Source organism: Pocillopora damicornis, chromosome 6 (assembly GCF_964200805.1).
Source record: "Pocillopora damicornis chromosome 6, jaPocDami1.2, whole genome shotgun sequence".
In the NCBI taxonomy this organism is placed as follows: Eukaryota; Metazoa; Cnidaria; class Anthozoa; order Scleractinia; family Pocilloporidae; genus Pocillopora; species Pocillopora damicornis.
The window spans coordinates 13295763-13314397 of NC_142675.1; the positions used below are offsets into that span (position 1 = coordinate 13295763).

Sequence of the window (18635 nt, forward strand, 5' to 3'; positions counted from 1 at the left end):
GTGAAAACTAAAAGGAATACACAATCTGTCTAAGCTAAGGAAACAAGCTAAACTAAAAATCTGACAACAGAAAACACAACTAATGATCGTGACTTACGTCTGATCTTGGCTCCGGGGATGAACTCCAAGTTGTAAAAAAAACTCTGAAAGACTCTCATAAAACTCCTCTTTGCTCTAGGGACAACTCCTTAAAACTAAAATGTTCACATGGAAAAAGGCCTAATATACTTCTATGACGTAAAGGAAACTAAACTGAAATAACTCTTTGTGTGGCTAGCCAAAAGGATATTTCATTATCACACAATCAAAATGAAACAAGGCTACATTTTAAGAAAACAAAAGGTCATAATGTTCTAAAGCGTTCTTTGTACAACAATGTGACAAAGGACACTTGGAGAACTTCTGGTATCTTACTCATCAACTGCTTAGTTCCAATAAAGAAGAGCTTGGTCTTGCTCAGATTTATTAGTAAGTTGTTTGCACAGCACCATTAGGCCACGTTGTGCAGGTCTTATTCAAGCTTCTCAATCACTGAATCAACCTCTGCCAGCGGGAATGACAGGAATACATGCAAGTCATCCACATATGGCTCCAGGCTGCAAGTGCCAGAAGCTGAGGGTAGATCATTGAGGTAGATGCAGAAAAGCAGTGTTGAAAGGACTGTGCCTTGTGGGACTCTGTGTGTTATTAGCAGGGGTCTGAAAGAGTGGAATCAATTTGGACAAATTAAGAGCATCATGATAGATGGCTCATGAACTAATTAACAGTTGAGGGTGATGTTTTGACTTTGGACAGTTAAAGAAGCAGCTTTTGATGTTGGAAGCTGTCAAAAACTTTCGAGAGGTCTAATAGGGCAAGAGCAGTGAGTTTCTTTCTATCCATAGCTTCTGAGGTCTGTGAGGTAGATGTTCAGAGTCTCAGTGGTGTGGGCCTTTTTGTTACCACTCTGGTGGGCTGTTAACCTGTTGTTGTTAAGGAGGTAAGTAGTGAATTAATGAGAACAATTTTCTCGCAAACCTAAGACACAACAGTTAACAGTGATAGTGATCAGTTATTGGCAGCTTCTTCATGATCTCCCTCTTCCAGGATAGGTATCACCTCAGCTTCTTTCCACTTATTTGGAAATTTACTGGTAAAAATATGGAGCAATTTATGTTCTTGGTCAGAGGGCCTAAGATGTTTTAACCTCTGATTCCTTAGTCAGGCAAAAAAATGGTTCTGTGTTTCTGACTGGTCATTTATTTGATAAATCCCAGCTTAATTTCAAACAGCATCAGGGAGTATTGACCTTTAGGCTGGTTATTTATCCAAGGTCTAACTCAAACCACACTTTTTTACAAGCAGTCAGGGTCTCAGAGATTCTTTATGGGTGGGTTGATTTCATTGAATAAAATTAACATTACAAGTGGCTTTCAGCCCTCTTTACACTGGCCTTAAAAAATAAATGTTGATATAGAAGGTTCTGTTAAACTGAAGATGTTAAAAAATTTTGTTTAATTAGCTGGCTCTTTGAGGTTGTCTGCCTCCAATTGTGAGCGTGATGTTGTTTCCACTGAATCTTCATAACCTATGACTTGTTGGAACATCATTAAAGGAATAGAAACGTGCAGTAGAAAAGATCTGCAATCCATGGACTAAAAGCCCCCAATTTTTTTTTCTTCCCTGGGGTGATCAGTAACTGAAACAAGATAGCATGGGAAGAAGATAGTAAAAAAAAAAATACTAGTCAAAAATACATAATTTATAGTTATTAGTTGTGCAGTGAAATGATTTGCAGGTGTTTGTTATTTCCATATTCACAAGGTTATCCCTAGCCCTGTTTAGCACTTTGCTGCATTCAAGTGCTTGCTTTTTAGTGGCCCATTTCCAAAACCCTAATAAAATTAATATTGCACCCTGTGCTGAAAATCAAACAACTCTGAGGCCTCCTTTCTTCAGGCTCTAGCCTCTTTTACAAACATTGCATTACATCAGTGCCAAAGAATTCTGAAACAAATCATGTACATACTGATTTTTGTATGTCAGGAAATGGAAAAATAATGACCAGCATAGCTGCATAAGAAATTAACGTATTTTCAAACATTTTGTTATATTATGTTTCAAGTTTACTATTTTGAGTTCATTTTCAAGACTCCAGATCATTACTTTCTTCCAGATTTGGTGACTCTGGCTGCAGTGGTCTTTGTAGAGGTCTCTATGGTAATAAAACACTATTGCGTCTCAGCCTATGTTACTGTAATCTTGGTTCTCAAAGTGGGGAGCTCCTTGGAAAAACAATTTCCAACACAGCCATAAGGTAACTTTGTGTACTGAAACAATCTTATATTGATGTATTCAGGGTAAAAGGTTGATAGAAAACTTTATAGAGGCTCTTGGAATCCACTTTATAAACAAAGTACATAAACAGCCTTCATAAGATAAATGTGCATCTTGGCTTGAATGGTTAAAGGAGATTCCTTGCTTATGGTGAAAAAATTTAGGGGACACACACACTGCTCAATCAATTCTTAACAGACTGCCTAGTACAAGCTTATTTTGCAGAAAAAAAATTGTAAATGGTTAAATTTAATCTTCAATTACCGTAATTTCCGGTCGTTTACCCGCACGGCCGATTACCCGCACCGGCCGATTATTGCATACGGCGAAAAAAAAAGTCAACAGATTACCCGCACTGGTGGATAACCCGCACGTTGTTATTCAACGTTTTGGTGGCAAAAACGTGACATTAAGGTGATACATTTCAGTCTTTTAAAAGTTGTCTGATCCAACTTTCGAAAACTTGAAAGCGTCTTTGTCGAGTTTAAAGGTCAAAGAAATTCAGACGCGTGCACAATTCTGTGTCAATATTAGCATGTACTTTATTGATAAGATTATACAGTAAAAACACTAGCGGCCCATGCCCAAATCTCAACGTTTCATACTTGACAGAATGCGAATTTGTGGCCACATTCTGTGCGAGCGATCGTTCAGCGCCATGTTGATTTATTGAAAAAAAGCTGGGTGAGTATTAAAAACTTGAATTATAAAGTACTGTCGGCGATTTCTGAAAAAATCGATATCTCCGGTTCTATTGGGCCTAACAAGTCCCTTAAAACGGGAAAATTCGCTTTAGCTCAAGCTAGTGTTAAATGGAAATTTGTTCCTGATGCGCCGGATATCTTTGGATAATTTTTGTCACCATCAAGGTTTTGTTTTCACGCGTGCCGATAATAATTTGTTCGTCGCGCAACTAATTATGCGTGAAATAAACTCGAGTCGGCATCATGTTTTCGTGCCGCTTTGCGGCACTATTAACACAATAAAATTTACTTGAGAGGTGGTAACGCATGTTGGTGATATTTTTTTTCAATTCAACTACCACTGGATTTTAAAATTGTCACATAACCCGCACCTCCCTATTACCCGCAGTGGCGCGCGTTTAATGCAAAATCAACAGATTACCCGCGGGTAAACGACCGGAAATTACAGTAGTACACGCGCTAACCACATGGTGTGGCAGAAACAAAGTATTACTTTCAAACTGGATGTATGACCTTTAACAGGGAATAAAATGTGCATTTTTTTACCTTTGAGGTCACTTTTTGAACTTTCATGTTGTTCCTCAAAAATGATCAAAACTCTGCTGGTTTGAGTTGTTTTTATTAGTTGATCAAGTGTTTTTGAAAGTAACTTGATACTTTATATTCAGTTAATTTTAACCGCCAAAATAAGGCTAGTAGACCTCAAGTGTAGCTTATTTTATGGAATATCATTTAAAAAAAATTTATATTTTCACTCAGAGATGTCTATCTTGATGGCAATTTTCTGGAGTGTGAAGGGGTGATCGAACTTATAAAGCTCTTTGCCGACACAGCAGAAATGGAAGCTATTGAGCGTGCTGAAAAAAAGGAAGGGAAAATTCCTGAATCAAATACATTAACTGTACCAAGTGTGGCATCAGCTATGTCGTCAGTGTCAAGACCAACATCTTCAGTTGCCGTTAGAAGCAAACCTGGAAGGTTGGCTGCATATATTTATCTAAGAAGTCATCTAGAATTAAGCTAAATAAAGTGTTTACCCTTTGTAACTCCATCAGGCCTTTTTGTACTAGTGAATGAAACCATAAGTTTGCAGTATTCTTTAACCCTTTAGGCCATGAGTTAGGCACTTAAAGATAATGTGTCTGCAACAAAGCAACAAAATCATATATTATAGAGATAAACAAAATTGGGCCCAGCTTGGAACTGTGAAGATGTGTACTTTCCAAACAAATTATGTATCTTTCCTTATTCATTACACTTTTTCCTCAAATGTGTAATGTCTCTTCTTTGGATTGTGCATGACATCCTCACATCATGAAACCTTTTGAACTCATTTTATTTGGAATAGCCTAAGTTGTTGGCAAGAATTTTGATTAACTGCATCATTCTTTCAAATTAATGATTTATCTACAACCTAGAGCTCAAGAGATATCCCATCTTCATCAAATTTTTGAGGATTTGTCAAACTAAATGTTTAAGAAGGTGTATCTGAAAACTTACAAGGATATTAGTTTACTGAAATGGACATGTTATTGGTCAAAGTGGTCACATGTCAAATTTAGTTTACCTTTTATCCTTTAGTGCGAGGTCTCAAATGTCTTCTACAGGCAAGATTGGAAAGAAAGGGAAAAAGAAGAAAAGTGCAAGGAAGAAAAAAGAGCCCCCTCCCCCACCACCAGTGGGCCCTTGGATTCAGAAACTTCACTTGCTGAACAATGGCATTGATGCATATGGGCTGGGTTCCACTCTTGGGCCTGTCATGTGTATGAAAATGTTCAGAAAGTAGGTGCAACTTGTTCAGTTAATTAAACGGTTACCGTAATATAAATATGCATTTATGAAGATCTCTTTAATTAGTTAGTTCTGACAGATATGAGACATATATGCATGATAATAATGATACTGATTTAAGAGTGGGACATTAGGGACTATTAGGAACCACAAACCATAGGGAAAGTCATTCAAAACCACAAAACTGTCCAAAAAAAATTGCTGAAAACTGAAAACCCCATGCAAAACCATCTAAACTGATAAACCCCAGTTAACAAAACCATAATCAATCCAATATAGTGGTGGCAAGTAGAGCATACAGAGTAAATTGGAACAATCTCATCACAGTATCTGTGAATGCCATGGGTTTGCCTGAAACCCCCATATCTTCTAGTATCTGCTTAAATTATAGGCTATATTTGTCCTTATTTCTGCCACTCCTTTGAGCAAGGACATAGTCTCAAGCATTATTGGAGATGTATGACCTAGAGATTCCTATGATATTCTACTAATGAGAATGCAAACTTTAAGCCTTCATGTTTTGAAATTGGGGTATATCACTTGGGGCACATCACATATTCAGTCATGTGGTGCGTTTAGACCAATTGCATGCAAGAAAAAATATTTGATGAATTATAGAAAAGAATATAAATAAAAATTGAGACTAAAATATGTGATATTTTGAAATTGTGAAACATAATCAAGACCAAACTTTTACCTGCACCACACACACAGCTTGCATGTTGTGATTTTGTTTTGGTAAAATTTCAGTTTATTGTGGGAAAGGGAATAGTATTATCTGATGTGTATGATCTGATATTGGAACATAAGTTTGCTACAGTATATTGCACATTCTATTGAAGAATGTGTAAGTTCCTCATAAAGATAAAAGGGGGATAAAGGGGAAAGAAAATGAAAAGCACAGCTATGTATATTGAACATTCTAGTTCTTTTTTTGTCTCATATTGATTTGCAGACTGATAACACACTCTGAAAGCTTACAAGAACTCGATCTAGATGATAATGCTATTGGTGACCTGGGTGGAAGAGAGATCCTCGAGGCTCTCATGGATAGAAAGGAAGGTTAGTGAAAATAGGGGGAGGTGACATTTCAGTAACTGTAGTGACAAAAATATCCCTTACTTTCAGATGGGCTCCTCATTACCTTTGAAATATTATTCCCCCTATTACAGCACTCTTTTTAGTGTAGGAGTACCCAAAAATGGAAAAAATGCACAACCGTCCTCAGAGAAAAAGGTTTGATACCATATTCTTACAGAGAAATGTATATTCTTTAATACGAGGTACTTTCTACAATTCATTTGTGGTATAAGGAAGGAGATATCAGGAGTCTGTTACCTGAACCTGATGCTTGCTATGAAAGCAAGGCTCCATTCATAACCAGCGTTTAAAACCACCTCCCTCCACCAAAAGTCAATAAAATTATCAAACCGTGAGTGTTTACCTAGACCTTTTAAAAAAAACAAAAAAGGCTTTCTTAATATCATGTGACTTGTCACATGAACTTACCTTATATAAAATCTGTCTTTTTCTCCACAAATGAATTGCACATAGTACCTTGTATTAAAGAGTAGACATTGCTCTTTAAGAATATGGCATCAAACCTTTCTGTAAAGTGGGCTGTGTATTTTGCCATTCTGGGGCTCTTTGCTCCTACACTTTTTCCACCTCTGGCATCATTCCAGTTCTAATTATTGTCTTTACCAACATTAAATGGCATGGTTGAACTTCAGGCACCAATTTTCAATTGGATATGTGTGCCAGAAACGAATTATGCAAGTCAGTTTGCTGCTCTTACTTTCTTTAGGTCACATACAATGTTTTCACCCCCCCCCCCCCTTGCAAAGCCAAACGTAGAATTGGAAGTCTCATTACAAAATAATTGTAAAAGAAATATTAGTGTCCTCTGGCTGTGCAGCATAGCAAGATAAGCAAGAGAAATTGGTACCCAATGAAGTCCAGAAAGGCAGGACAATGTGCGTGACAAACTACATTAAGGGTGCAAAGCAGGCTATGAACCTATGTCAAATGTCATTATAGCCAACTTGAATGATGCTTTAAACTCTCTACTGCAAGATGCGCATTTTTCTGTCCGAAGGAAGATTTGAGACAAGTCAGGGAGATAATTTTTCCAGGGTTCTCTAAGTAATAATTATCAGGGCTGGTCCTTTTGCAGACCTTTCACAGGCTCACATGGTTCAAAGCTTCATACTTTTCTATGGGGAAAATATGCTGGTGTTAAAGTGCTAATAATGAGGGCCTGTTCACATGCTAATCAAATACAACTTTACAAACCTGAAATGAATCTTCCAAGTAAGGCAGAGATTATTGGCAAGGGAATTCTTTTCTAGCTCTGATGATAAATCTCTTTAAATCAAAGGTTTAAGTAACTTTGGGGAAAAATTTTAAAAAGTGCGAGACATAAGGTTTCCAATCGCTAATCCAAGTGAGAGCCCCATCCAACCAGGCTGAACTTCATTAATTGGATCTGTGAGTGCATGAAGCAAATAACTTTAATGTGTGAAAAAAAATTCAAGCTATTTTGATATTTTTTCATGATTTCCTTCAGCAATCAACAATATATATTAAATCAACAGAAATGCTCATCTTACTTAAAGGAGGTTTAAAGGAGGTCAATAGTTGTTCCCATGCATGACTGCTGGGTACATCAACCAAGACAGTGTATTATTAATCTCCCTTATTCAAATCTGTTAAAAGCAATTTGTACAATGTTTGTTTGCTATTCAGCTGAATTTGTATTTCTGGTTAAACTTTAGGTGGATTGAATGCTATGAAAATAAATGTATCACACAGAATAAATTCTTCAACTTTTGCTGCAATTAACAAGCTTGGCTCAGGTCTCAAGAAAAAAGGGAAAAAAAAGAAAGGAAAACCAGGAAAGGTACTCAACTGACTGTCAACAAAGTTATTGCAAGATAGATTTTAGTGTTGTTTTTTTTGTTTATTTGTTTGTTTTTCATTATTTTAAGAGATCAAACAGGGTGCTTAATAAAACTGTGATGGTGCAACAATACTACTTGCAGTTTGTGTTTTGTTGTTGTAGGCTTTGAGAGTAGTTATTATTTAATTCAATTTGTCCTGCTGTTTTCTGGCCTTACTCACCTATTTGCTGTTTATCCGTTTGTTCTTTCCAGAAACGAATTTAGAGTGAAGAAGTGCTTCTTGGGAATCAGTTGAGTGATGTTAATGAAGAATGCCAAGTTAATACTTGTGAAGTCTTAATAATGTTGTGTGAATAGGAACAACTTGTAAATTGATGTCACTTACCAACAAATTTTTCAATAAATTTTTAACTACTTTTCAGGTTCTGTTTATTGCAGAAAAAAGCGAAAGATTATACCTGGATATAAGAATTAAAATAATTGAAATTTCTAGAGAGTTGTGGCAAACAAACCAAGAACTAATATTGTACCATATAGGGATGAGCAGTTCTACGTGGTAATTTATATCATGCTTGAAATTTGCTCTAAAAGATTACTATACTTGTCCAAAGGTACTTTACAAATCTACCAATAGACTGTTAAATAATTCATCTGGATTCCCTAAGGCCACCAAGTTGTTGGCTTCAGCACTCCACTGACCATTAAGTTACATTTTAAGGAGAGTGTTAAAAACATTGTATTTGGGAGGGGGTACTATTGACATGGAAACACTTGCTTGCTAGATTCTTTGCAAGGCTCACCCTCAAGTTACCCTGTCCAATGAAAATATAGGGAGCTTAACGTCAAGGTTAGAACTGCGCATCTAGCCCAGTCAATGACCTATTCGTGCGTTGGTAGCAAACAGCTCTCTTCCTAAAGCTCAAGGGTGGGGAGGGTAGTTTTTGGACCGCTAGAATTGGCCCTTAGGCTGGAAGGAGTTTTTTACTCATCCCGGTGGCGCCCTGTTTTGCCGGATTGGTAGTCAGGAGGGTGGTTGAGGGTCAAAAGCATTGGTGCGAGGAGGGGGCTCAATTGACATTGCAAACACCTTGTTAGTTTTTTAGTTGAAAGCCACTATCTCCTGCCTAGCTGCCTGAAATGCAGGGCTAGCATCTTAGTGCAGCTTATGGACAAGTCTACTTTAGGGTGGGCTGCCGAATGCCTGTCTTTAAAGCTTTATGGCAGAGACTGTATCCGTTAGTCTGGTCAGTCAACTTTGGTTTGCTTCTCACTCTACAGAGGCTCCTAGGGAGAGGCCACTCTTACTTCTTAAGACATTTTTACAAGAAATTAAAAGGTATATTTATTCAATATATATTTTCAAATTGCAACTTTTATGAAAACGGGTATATATCTATCATATATATACCTGTTTTAAAGAACGTCGCAAATTTGAAAATATATACTAAACATATATACCTTTTGTCTTCTCATCAAAACCAGTCACTTTGACGAGGAAAGGAAATACGTTTTTAATATATATTTTCAAACTGGTAACGTTTTTGGAAAACAGGTGTGTGTAATGATATATCTTTTTAATAAAGGGGTAAGTTTCCAAAGAAACTGTGGTGCTGCGGCGGTGGCCACCGTAACGGATTTCAAAGCTGGTTAAAATGTTCTAATTGGTTAAACTGATTTATATGGAACTAGATAAAATGGTTTAACCGCTAAAAATGTTCCAGCTAGAATTGTCCAAGTAGATAAATTGGTTCATAGGTAGATAAAATGGTTCAACCAATTAAAAATGTCTTAACTGGATAAAGTGGTCTAGGTGTTAGAAGTGGTCTAACTAGAGAAATTGGTCCAACCGCTTAAAATCATTTAACAGGTTAAAATGATCAAACTGGTTACAGCGGTCTGTCGGTCTTAATGAAATAGTGAAGGTGCTTAAAATTATCCAACTGGTCAAATTTTTGTAACATCATTAAATGGTGCAACTGGCACTAAATGGCGTAACTGAAGAAAATGGTCCAACTGTGAGATTGGGAACAACTAAAGAAATTCGTCCAACTGGCTGAAAAGAACCGATTTGTTTAAATAGGCAAACTACATGCATTGTTCTACCGGTTAAAATACGACTTTCTAGATAACGTGGTCCAACCACTTGGAATGGTCCAGGTGCATATAATGATCCCACTGCTTAAAATGGTCTAGCTAGATGAAACGGTCCAATTTGTGATAGAGGGATTACTACTTAAGAACGTCTATTTTTCAAGACTGCGTAAGAGGGGACACTTTGACCGAAAAATGACCATCCTCTTATTTTGGTCAGAGATACCTTGTAGCGAACTTAGAAACATGGTAAAGTTTTTTAGACCAGACTATGCTTCTTTATTCTAGAAAATTCACGAAAACTGAAACGAGTGTCGATAGCCATAAAATGGCGGAAAACAGTGCCACAAGTGGAGGAAATTAACTTTTCAAGAAAAGCGCAAAAGGAAGGGCTCGTATCAATTCAATGACTTTGTACCGGAGGGACTGAGGTATGATTGAAGTCTAAACCGGGACCATTTCATTTAATTAGGAGCTCAAGACACGCTCCTGAATATCGCCAATATTTCAAAATTCAACTACCACATTTCGCAGCAACTTTGCAATTAACATTTTCCCCATGCGGTGTGGAAATAGTGTTGTTTTCGAGGATATAAAAATTAGCTGAGGGCGTTCAAATCCCACAGGATTTACTTGGAACATCATCAATATGGCCGCTATTTGATTGTTTTGGAACAGAACATTTCTAAATAATGATATGGCCGCTATGACGTCCTGTGAATATTAACTTACTGGTTGTTATAAAAACAGTTGGAATGTGACCTTGTAAAAGATACACTTTAGTTTTGCTTTTAATCGAGGAATTTGTAAATTTTTGTGAAAATAATCTAACTGTTGATAACTTGGATGCTTTGCTTTTGCCTGCTTTCCCTGCGGGTTTTTCAAGCAAACTGGGCGCACGGCAAGCTTTGGCACCGGAAACTGCGCTACTTTTATCTGGCACCCAGGGTCGAGGTATCGACCTTATTACTTAATACTAAATACTCCTTTCATTTTCGACTCTTCCGAACTTTCTGGCACTTCTGATTTGCGATTGACCAAAATCAAAAATAAGTATTCATTTTCCATAAATCATAATGAGAGCATCAAAAAGTAATATTTTGCTGATGGCTGTGGAAGCATAGTTGTAATTAGAAGCCAGACGGAAGCCAGGAACTGTCAAAACTGCACCAGTAACCCAAAGCACGTGGGGGGACACAAGCCGCACTGCGATAATTGTTTCAGCGAGAAGATGGTCCGCAATTTATGTTCCACATCTGGTTATACTGACTGGTACCCACTCCTTCGCCCTTGTAGTCAGTGTCTGAGAGAAAACATAGTATGCACAAGACTTCTGCCATTAGTTTGGTCCACTGACTCTGATCCGAAACAGAAGACCTTTATGAATACTATGCTTGCAGATAGAGGGAAGTATCCTCACCGAGTCTCTATTCCCGATTGCCCCACAACATCAAGTCTGCGTTCCGCTGAATTCTGGCATTGAATCGACATTGACGGTTATCTCGTAAACGTAAGGCTTCTCTTGTTATTGCGCAGAGAAGATGAGGGCATAAAGAAATGCGTTTCCCTGAAAGCACTTCGAATTCTAGACCGCATGGATGTCGAGACAGAGAGAGAGACAGAGAGAAAGTGAGCACTACATTAGTGCCCGAACTAGAATTTAAGCGCTGGAAGAAGAATGGGCTATCTCTTTTAAGCTATCTGGCAGGATTGACATTCTCCCCAAAACACAGCAGGCTTTTTATAACTTTTATAACTGATCGACTTCTTCACGCAGTTTTCATCATTGACATGCACTGCCCTGCGAATGTCACTTTTATCGCCGGTAGTGGTGAGCTGGGGCACACTAATGGAAGTTGAAGCAAAGCCAGATTTAAGAACCCTGCTGGTGTGGCGGTGAGGGAGGAGGAGCTTTACGTTTGCGATCAAGTGAATGGTACCATTAGGGCGGTAAATATGAGATCGCTTTTCTTCCATGCTTCCAGGATTGGCCAAGAAGAGCCAGACGCCGAGGAAAGCCAAAGTGAGGAAGAGGGTTTCGCCATGAGACGAATTCACAAAGAGTCTGTGCACATTCTTCCCTTATTCCAGAAGAAAATGTACCTAATTTGGTATCGCCTTTTGCCATATGTGCAGCCACAAAGGATAACTTTGAACTTTATGTATCAGATCTCTGCCTTAACAAGATTTTCAAGATTACCAATGTTATGGAGGAAGCTCTACTCCATTAATTTCGTTAGCCTTACTTGAACTCGCGACGAGCAGTACTTATTAGTAGGAGACAGAAATGGGTCAAATGTTCATGTATGTCAAGTACGCGGAGGATTGAAGACTAAAACAATTTCAAATATTCCCGGCCCAACAGAAATTGCAGTTACAGAAAGTGGAACAGTGTTTGTATCTTCTAGCAAAGAACACTCACTCTTTAGCTTGAAGGAAGGAGACTTGTTTCGAGGAACTGAGAACATACATAAAGTCAGTGGAGGTAGCGTAGGCCACTGCGATGGTATCAAAAGCCGGCGGAATATGCCAGCTTCTCTGTTCGCCTACAGACAGGATGCCAACGATCAAAAAACGCATGACCAGTCGACCTCATCGCCTGAAGAAGACTAGCAGTATGCAGTCGAAACGTCGCAATCTACATCACACGTGACCACATCATGAGACAAATGAAAAACTTAGCTTTTACTGTTATTCACCACGATGAATAACCACAACCTTTTCTACGAAATTAACCGGATATATGGGCGCACAGCCCTAAGGTTGATTCGTCGACATGAGCGTTGCTCGAGCAAGCTCGCACGCTACACCAACCATCTCACCTTCCTAACAAGGTACACCAAGAACCGCGTTGTTCCTAAAGATCTACGAGTTCGACCGCCAGTTCCCACCAAAGGCGCACGCAGAGTCACTGAACTCGCATACATGAGATTCCTAAGGGAACGGATGAGACTGACACAGAAGGCCAAGGGAGATGCAAAGAAGGATACAGAATCCACAGCACAGAGTACAACATCCGTTCTCTCGACAAACGACGCCAACAGGATACTAGAGTAGATTAAGCCCAACACTCAACGAGTCTTCAACACCACCAAAGACAGACATAAGCAGAAGTTTGAAAAACTCATTCGAGAAAAAACAGGCGACCGTGTCACCGGTTGACACACCGTATGTTGACAAAGCTAACTGGGTTGTTAATTTATCTTCTAGGTTCCTTAGCGATGCCGAGAAAGCCCTACTGAAGAAAGGACTGAACTTCGCCGTAACTCTTGCGAATATTCCTGCCACAGAGATCATCGCCAAGGTAGAAGCAGCCGTAAGACAACTCGACACTGAACAAGCGGATACTGTCAGAAGAGTTGTTAACGGTATCCTTATTGCTAACTTCTACATGGAGAGTTTCGAAGAACAGGCGACAACTACATCATCTTACGAGCCTAGGATCTGGAAACGCCACGTGGACGATACCTTTACCATCCTGAATCGCGAAAACGTAGATGACTTCTTACAGCATTTAAACAACCAGCAGCCTTCCATCCGATTCACCAAGGAGACAGAGAAAGACAACAAACTCACCTTCTTAGACACCGAAGTTTTAAGAGAACCTGACGGCCGCCTCACCACCAGCGTATACAGGAAGCCCACACACACCGATCAATACTTAGCGTATGATTCACACCACCCTCAATTAGTAAAACGCAGTATTGTTAAGTGCCTTTACGAGCGCGCCAAACGTCTCGTAACAAAACCCTCCGTCATCTCCGAAGAGAATAAAACATCTGTCATCTGTTCTGGTTTCTAACGGTTATCCGTTTTCTTTCTTGCGGAAACTTACCAAGACCGGAAAACCAAACAACAGTGCCGAACGCCCCCCCCCCCCCCCCCCCCCACGAGTTTAAAGCTACGGCGGTTTTACCTTATGTCAAAAGTCTGTCGGAACAGCTTCGCTGTTGCCTACAACAACAAGGCGTACGCGCTGTTTTCAAGTCGGAGACTACGCTCAGTTAGTACGACCAAAAGACGCTATCGACCTGGCTAAACAAGATGGCGTTGTTTTCAGGATTCCCTGTGAATGTGGCATCACTCTAACGTCTGAGGAGGACAATAGGCTCTCCAGGCTTGCTAATGGCGATCTTGACGACGAAGATGTTGGAGATGATGAGGATCAAACTCCAGAGGATGAGAGAGTAGCTGGGGAGAGTCGCTTCCAAGATTAGCAGGAGTGAGCTTATCAGGGCGATTCACGTTTGGATAAAAGAGGCAGGGCAATGTTTCAAAAAATGCTTGTCATGGATGGAATCACAGAGAGATATTGAGCCTGTGCAGTTAATGCAGCTAAGACGAATGATGGACTTCGCAATGCGATCAAGCTACAGGTCTTTGAAGCAAACAAACATGCTTGAACATTTTAGACCTTTGTAAATACCTGAACTGAAAGTTTTTATTTGTAAATACATACAGGCTGAAGATTTTAGATATATGAAAATTCACATATTTGCACTGCGGTGGAAAGATGAAATTAAGAGATCCTCGCAGCTAAGAAACACTACTGAAACGAGTAGTTGTTAATACGACCTGAAAAAAAATTTTTTTTCAGGCCCGTACGGGATTTGAACCCATGACCTCTGCGATACCGGTGCAGCGCTCTACCAATTGAGCTAACAAGCCAACTGGGAGCTGGTTAATGAATTGGGTCCAGATAAACATCCAAGTGAATGAAGATTTTAGATATATGAAAATTCACATATTTGCACTGCGGTGGAAAGATGAAATTAAGAGATCCTCGCAGCTAAGAAACACTACTGAAACTCTACCAATTGAGCTAACAAGCCAACTGGGAGCTGGTCAATGAATTGGGTCCAAATAAACATCCAAGTGAATGAACAAATATGTGAATTTTCATATATCTAAAATCTTCATTCACTTGGATGTTTATTTGGACCCAATTCATTGACCAGCTCCCAGTTGGCTTGTTAGCTCAATTGGTAGAGCGCTACACCGGTATCGCAGAGGTCATGGGTTCAAATCCCGTACGGGCCTGAAAAAACTTTTTTCAGGTCGGAACAATGTTATGCTGTACAGAAAAACGTTTGGTAGAGCGCTTCACCGGTATCGCAGAGGTCATGGGTTCAAAACCCGTACGGGCCTGAAAAAACTTTTTCCAGTCGGAACAATGTTATGCTGTACTAGAAAAACGTTTTAGTCCAACAGTTATTTACAAACTAAAAATGATAAGCAATGATTTCTTTGTTACTGTTAAATCACTCGAGGAACCTCGAGGAACCTGTATGAAAGAAATGCGGCCTCGCCTCTTCAGAGTTGTTAAAAAGATGTGGAATGAATGGACATTGGATTTAAAAGACGGATAGTCTCAACAGGTATTCCTACAGCAAAAATTTATCCCTTAATTTGCTGTTATACATTTCTCATAACCCCTTAAAAAAATTGCTAAAAAATTGACAAAACAGTACACCTTCATAACGGGTATGGATCCCTTGTAAATCCAGGCCAGTCACTATAAGGTATAACATAAAGTATCAATTATGCTGTGAATCAAATTAAAACCTCTGTTCAATGGTTTTCATCTCTTCTCATGCCATACATGTAGAGTCGTAAGCTAATGTGATTAGAAGTGACTCTGTGAGCTTTATGTCTAAAACTGAGTTAAGTCTCATAAATATACCGTCGACACCTAGCTACCACAAGATAGCTGCCTCAATCTTTTCATAGTCATTGTCAACAGCTGTCATGGTTTCCATTGCTGTAACTACAACGCCAATATTGCAGAGTGCTGTCTTAACCCTCTTCTGTAGCATTTTTTTGAGCCGAGGCACGCTCAAACATTGTAGCTTCTAGTTCATTTATTTTGCCTTCATTTTCACGAAGACCGTTTAAAGCACCAGAACACTAAACTAAAACTTTTTCGGAAGCAACACCAACTTGCTAGAAGGCAAAGAAAATATATTGAGGTCATTGATCACGAGGGAGAAGAGGAAATGGCATTTTGTAAATGAAAGTCCTACCACTATCCTATAGTACTAATGGTAACATGCAGCTGTACAAAATAACAATGAAATGAGTATCATCTCAGACCATTTGTAAAAATAGTTGGAAAGTTCAAAATGACTTAGTATCCCCTAAACATTGTTACTCCCTTCATGTTAAGCCCCTTAACCCTGTTGGATTTAGGGGTGATATTGTGATGAGAAAATAGATGCCAGTCGCTCTTAGGGGTTTAAGGGTTAGAGGAAATATTCCTAAAAGGGCTCTCTATTGAGACATCAGCAAAGTATTTGTTGCCTGTAAACAGTTTTTGCTGATAATAAAATAGGCAGGGAAAATAACTTTGAAATGTCATTCGAGCGATGAACCGGCGCGAAGGTTTTAAAGCGATGAATGTCAAAATTTTTTCCTAGACTTGATTTTTATTACAAACTGAAGCTAGTATCAGGCGACTGGTAAAAAAAGGTTTGAATTTTTCTGGACCTTAGCGTGAGAGAAAACCTAGATAAGACTCACCTTACCTCCTCTTCTTTCTTGGATCTCTTGTGGTTTGCTTTCTCTTTAATGATGACCTCTTTTCAGGCTTTGCTTTGCAAGTTGATTAGAAATTGAAAAAATACTGAAAATTTCTTTTCAATTACAACCTCACCAATATGATTTCCCGTTCAAAACGCGAGCTGCAAATGGTTTCCTTGTACGGCTTTACATCTACTAGCCTACGGGAAGCCCTCGTGTAAGGCCTAACCGAGTACTGGCGGCACTCGAATGTGCGCACTTCATTGTCATCTGCCGCTATTTCCTGGCGCACACTAATGAGGTATCCAGGTTACGCACGTAATCGCACGTATGCATTTCCTGCTCCCTCACCCTTCCATTATGTAATGGCTGGCAGTTTCGTGCCGTACCTTTCTGCACTTGCATAGCCAGAGATACGACGATAAGCGCTGAAAAGAACTGTATGCATGGCGCTGTAAAATAGTAGCTGTAATGAGATGAATTGGTCTCTGCTGTTTTTGATCGTTGTTATCTAGCAAAATCAAAGATTCTCTGCATATCTTAATGGCTTTCTCGATGCGATCTGAGTTTAGTAGGAACAGGGAAACAAGTAAGACGATGCTCATGGAAGTTAACACGGCGTCTATCGTTAGGTTCCTTTGCCATCCTCTCTTACTATTTTGGAACATTATTTTTACTAATACAAGTTAACCAAATGACTAGATGACTTGGATTCTTAAATTACCACTAAAAACAGGAACGTGTGTAAATTTGCAAAAACGGGCTGGGTTGGCACACAGACTCGGAACTCCGGTAATAGTGAACCTTTAAAGCCAAAATCGTAAATAAAGGAAAGAAATGGAGCCCTGATTGCATAAAAGAGGATATTTCGAAATTTTATATTTTTCATTAATTTATATTAAAAGTACTTTGGTTAATTAAATTCATTGTTTCACCAACTGTCCAAGTGCTGCAGTGTCAGTGTCAGTATATGCCCACCTCCAGAAGAAAACGAAAGTCAATTGAGGTTTTCTCCCTCGCAGTCAGTCCTGCAAAATGTTGTTTTTCTATTATGTTACGCTCGATGGCCGGGAAAGTTAGCTCATGCAGTTGATCTCAATTATTCAATCATTAACTGTCATTTCACTTGGTGACTCGTTAAGGAGCCGTTTTGTGCTTCATAGCATGAACTACAACGCGATCTGCTGTTCCTCGTTGGAACTGGAACTGATTCAGGAGAGATCGATTTTTTTCTGTACGAAAAAGAAGAGCATTATTATACTTAAAAAACTTGGAACAAGATACCTAGAGTACGACAGCAGCAGTAAATGAGAAATACGCGATACTATTGAGCACATTAAACTGGGGTTGTCGTGCGCTCTGCTTCAACTCACGCATGAATTAAGTGAAAAACTTTTTAAAAAGATTGGAGGCTCGGAGAGGGCGAAAGAGCCGACGGAGGCCTTTCCGGTGGATTACATTTGGTCATGACAAAACTTCAAGGTGGCGCGCTGATCAAATTCAACAACCGTTGAATTTGGTTGGGGGCTGAGTTTAGACCAGGTCTCTATAAGGTTCTTATTTACTCAACTACTTATCATTTATTCATTTCATTGGTTTTGATGTAGTAGTAGTATTTCAATTGATATTCAACCCCAATAAATATTAACAAAATAGTAGTAATAATTATAATCGTGAAAGTAGTAATAAAACTAGCAATAATTATCATATGATATTATTTACAACCAAGTCAATTTAAGAATAGGTTCATTAACTTACACCCTCACGACTTGGAAGATTATAAGAAACGGTTTTTTCATCGTAAAAATCTAAAAGCCTCCTTTAAAAGTATGAAATGAGTCTACGTTTTTAATGTCCCTTGGTAATTTGTTCCAAAGATTGATAGACCTGTAATAAAACGAATGTTTTAAGTTATTTTGTTTTGTGTGTGTTATTTGAGAATTTAATTCACTCGAATTACGCGTTTTCTGCAGAACTACAGTTTGACGGAAAAAGTCGTGGTGACCCAGATCAATGTAGCCTGCTCTAGCGTTATAGATAAGTACCAAGTCTTTCATTTCCCTTCTATATTCTGGTGGTAATAGAGAAAGTTTAAGCAGCCGATCCCTGTAGGACATATCCCTTGGATAATTCAAGATAAACTTTGTGGCCCTGCGCTGAACGTTTTCTAACAATAGTTTGTCCTTTGACGTGTAAGGTGACCATAGTTCACAAGCGTACTCTAGTTGTGGTCGAACAATTGAGTAGTATAAAAGTTTCTTGATGTCAGGATCATTGATATCTCTACAGACCCTACGAATAAGGCCAAGCG

The 18635-nt window shown here is 38.9% G+C and overlaps 2 protein-coding genes across 3 annotated transcripts in view; both read left to right on the plus strand.

Moving 5' to 3' along the window:
- Nucleotides 1-8130, plus strand: part of LOC113685533 (uncharacterized) — a 20584-nt gene extending 12454 nt beyond the window's left edge. For both annotated transcript variants that reach the window (XM_027203045.2, XM_027203047.2), the window contains 6 exons: nt 2156-2296; nt 3780-3998; nt 4602-4802; nt 5767-5873; nt 7589-7713; nt 7967-8130. In XM_027203045.2, the coding sequence (XP_027058846.2) occupies nt 2156-2296; nt 3780-3998; nt 4602-4802; nt 5767-5873; nt 7589-7713; nt 7967-7978 (805 nt within the window). In that variant the 3' untranslated portion in view covers nt 7979-8130. The remainder of the gene's footprint in view (nt 1-2155; nt 2297-3779; nt 3999-4601; nt 4803-5766; nt 5874-7588; nt 7714-7966) is intronic.
- A 3269-nt stretch (nt 8131-11399) lies between these two features.
- LOC149044065 (uncharacterized) lies at nt 11400-13663 on the plus strand. The gene is made up of 3 exons (XM_089210830.1): nt 11400-11434; nt 11791-11935; nt 12858-13663. Exons 1-3 carry the CDS (start codon nt 11400-11402, stop codon nt 13605-13607), a joined length of 930 nt encoding a protein of 309 aa, XP_089066956.1. The 3' UTR covers nt 13608-13663.
- The last annotated feature ends 4972 nt before the right edge of the window (nt 13664-18635 follow it).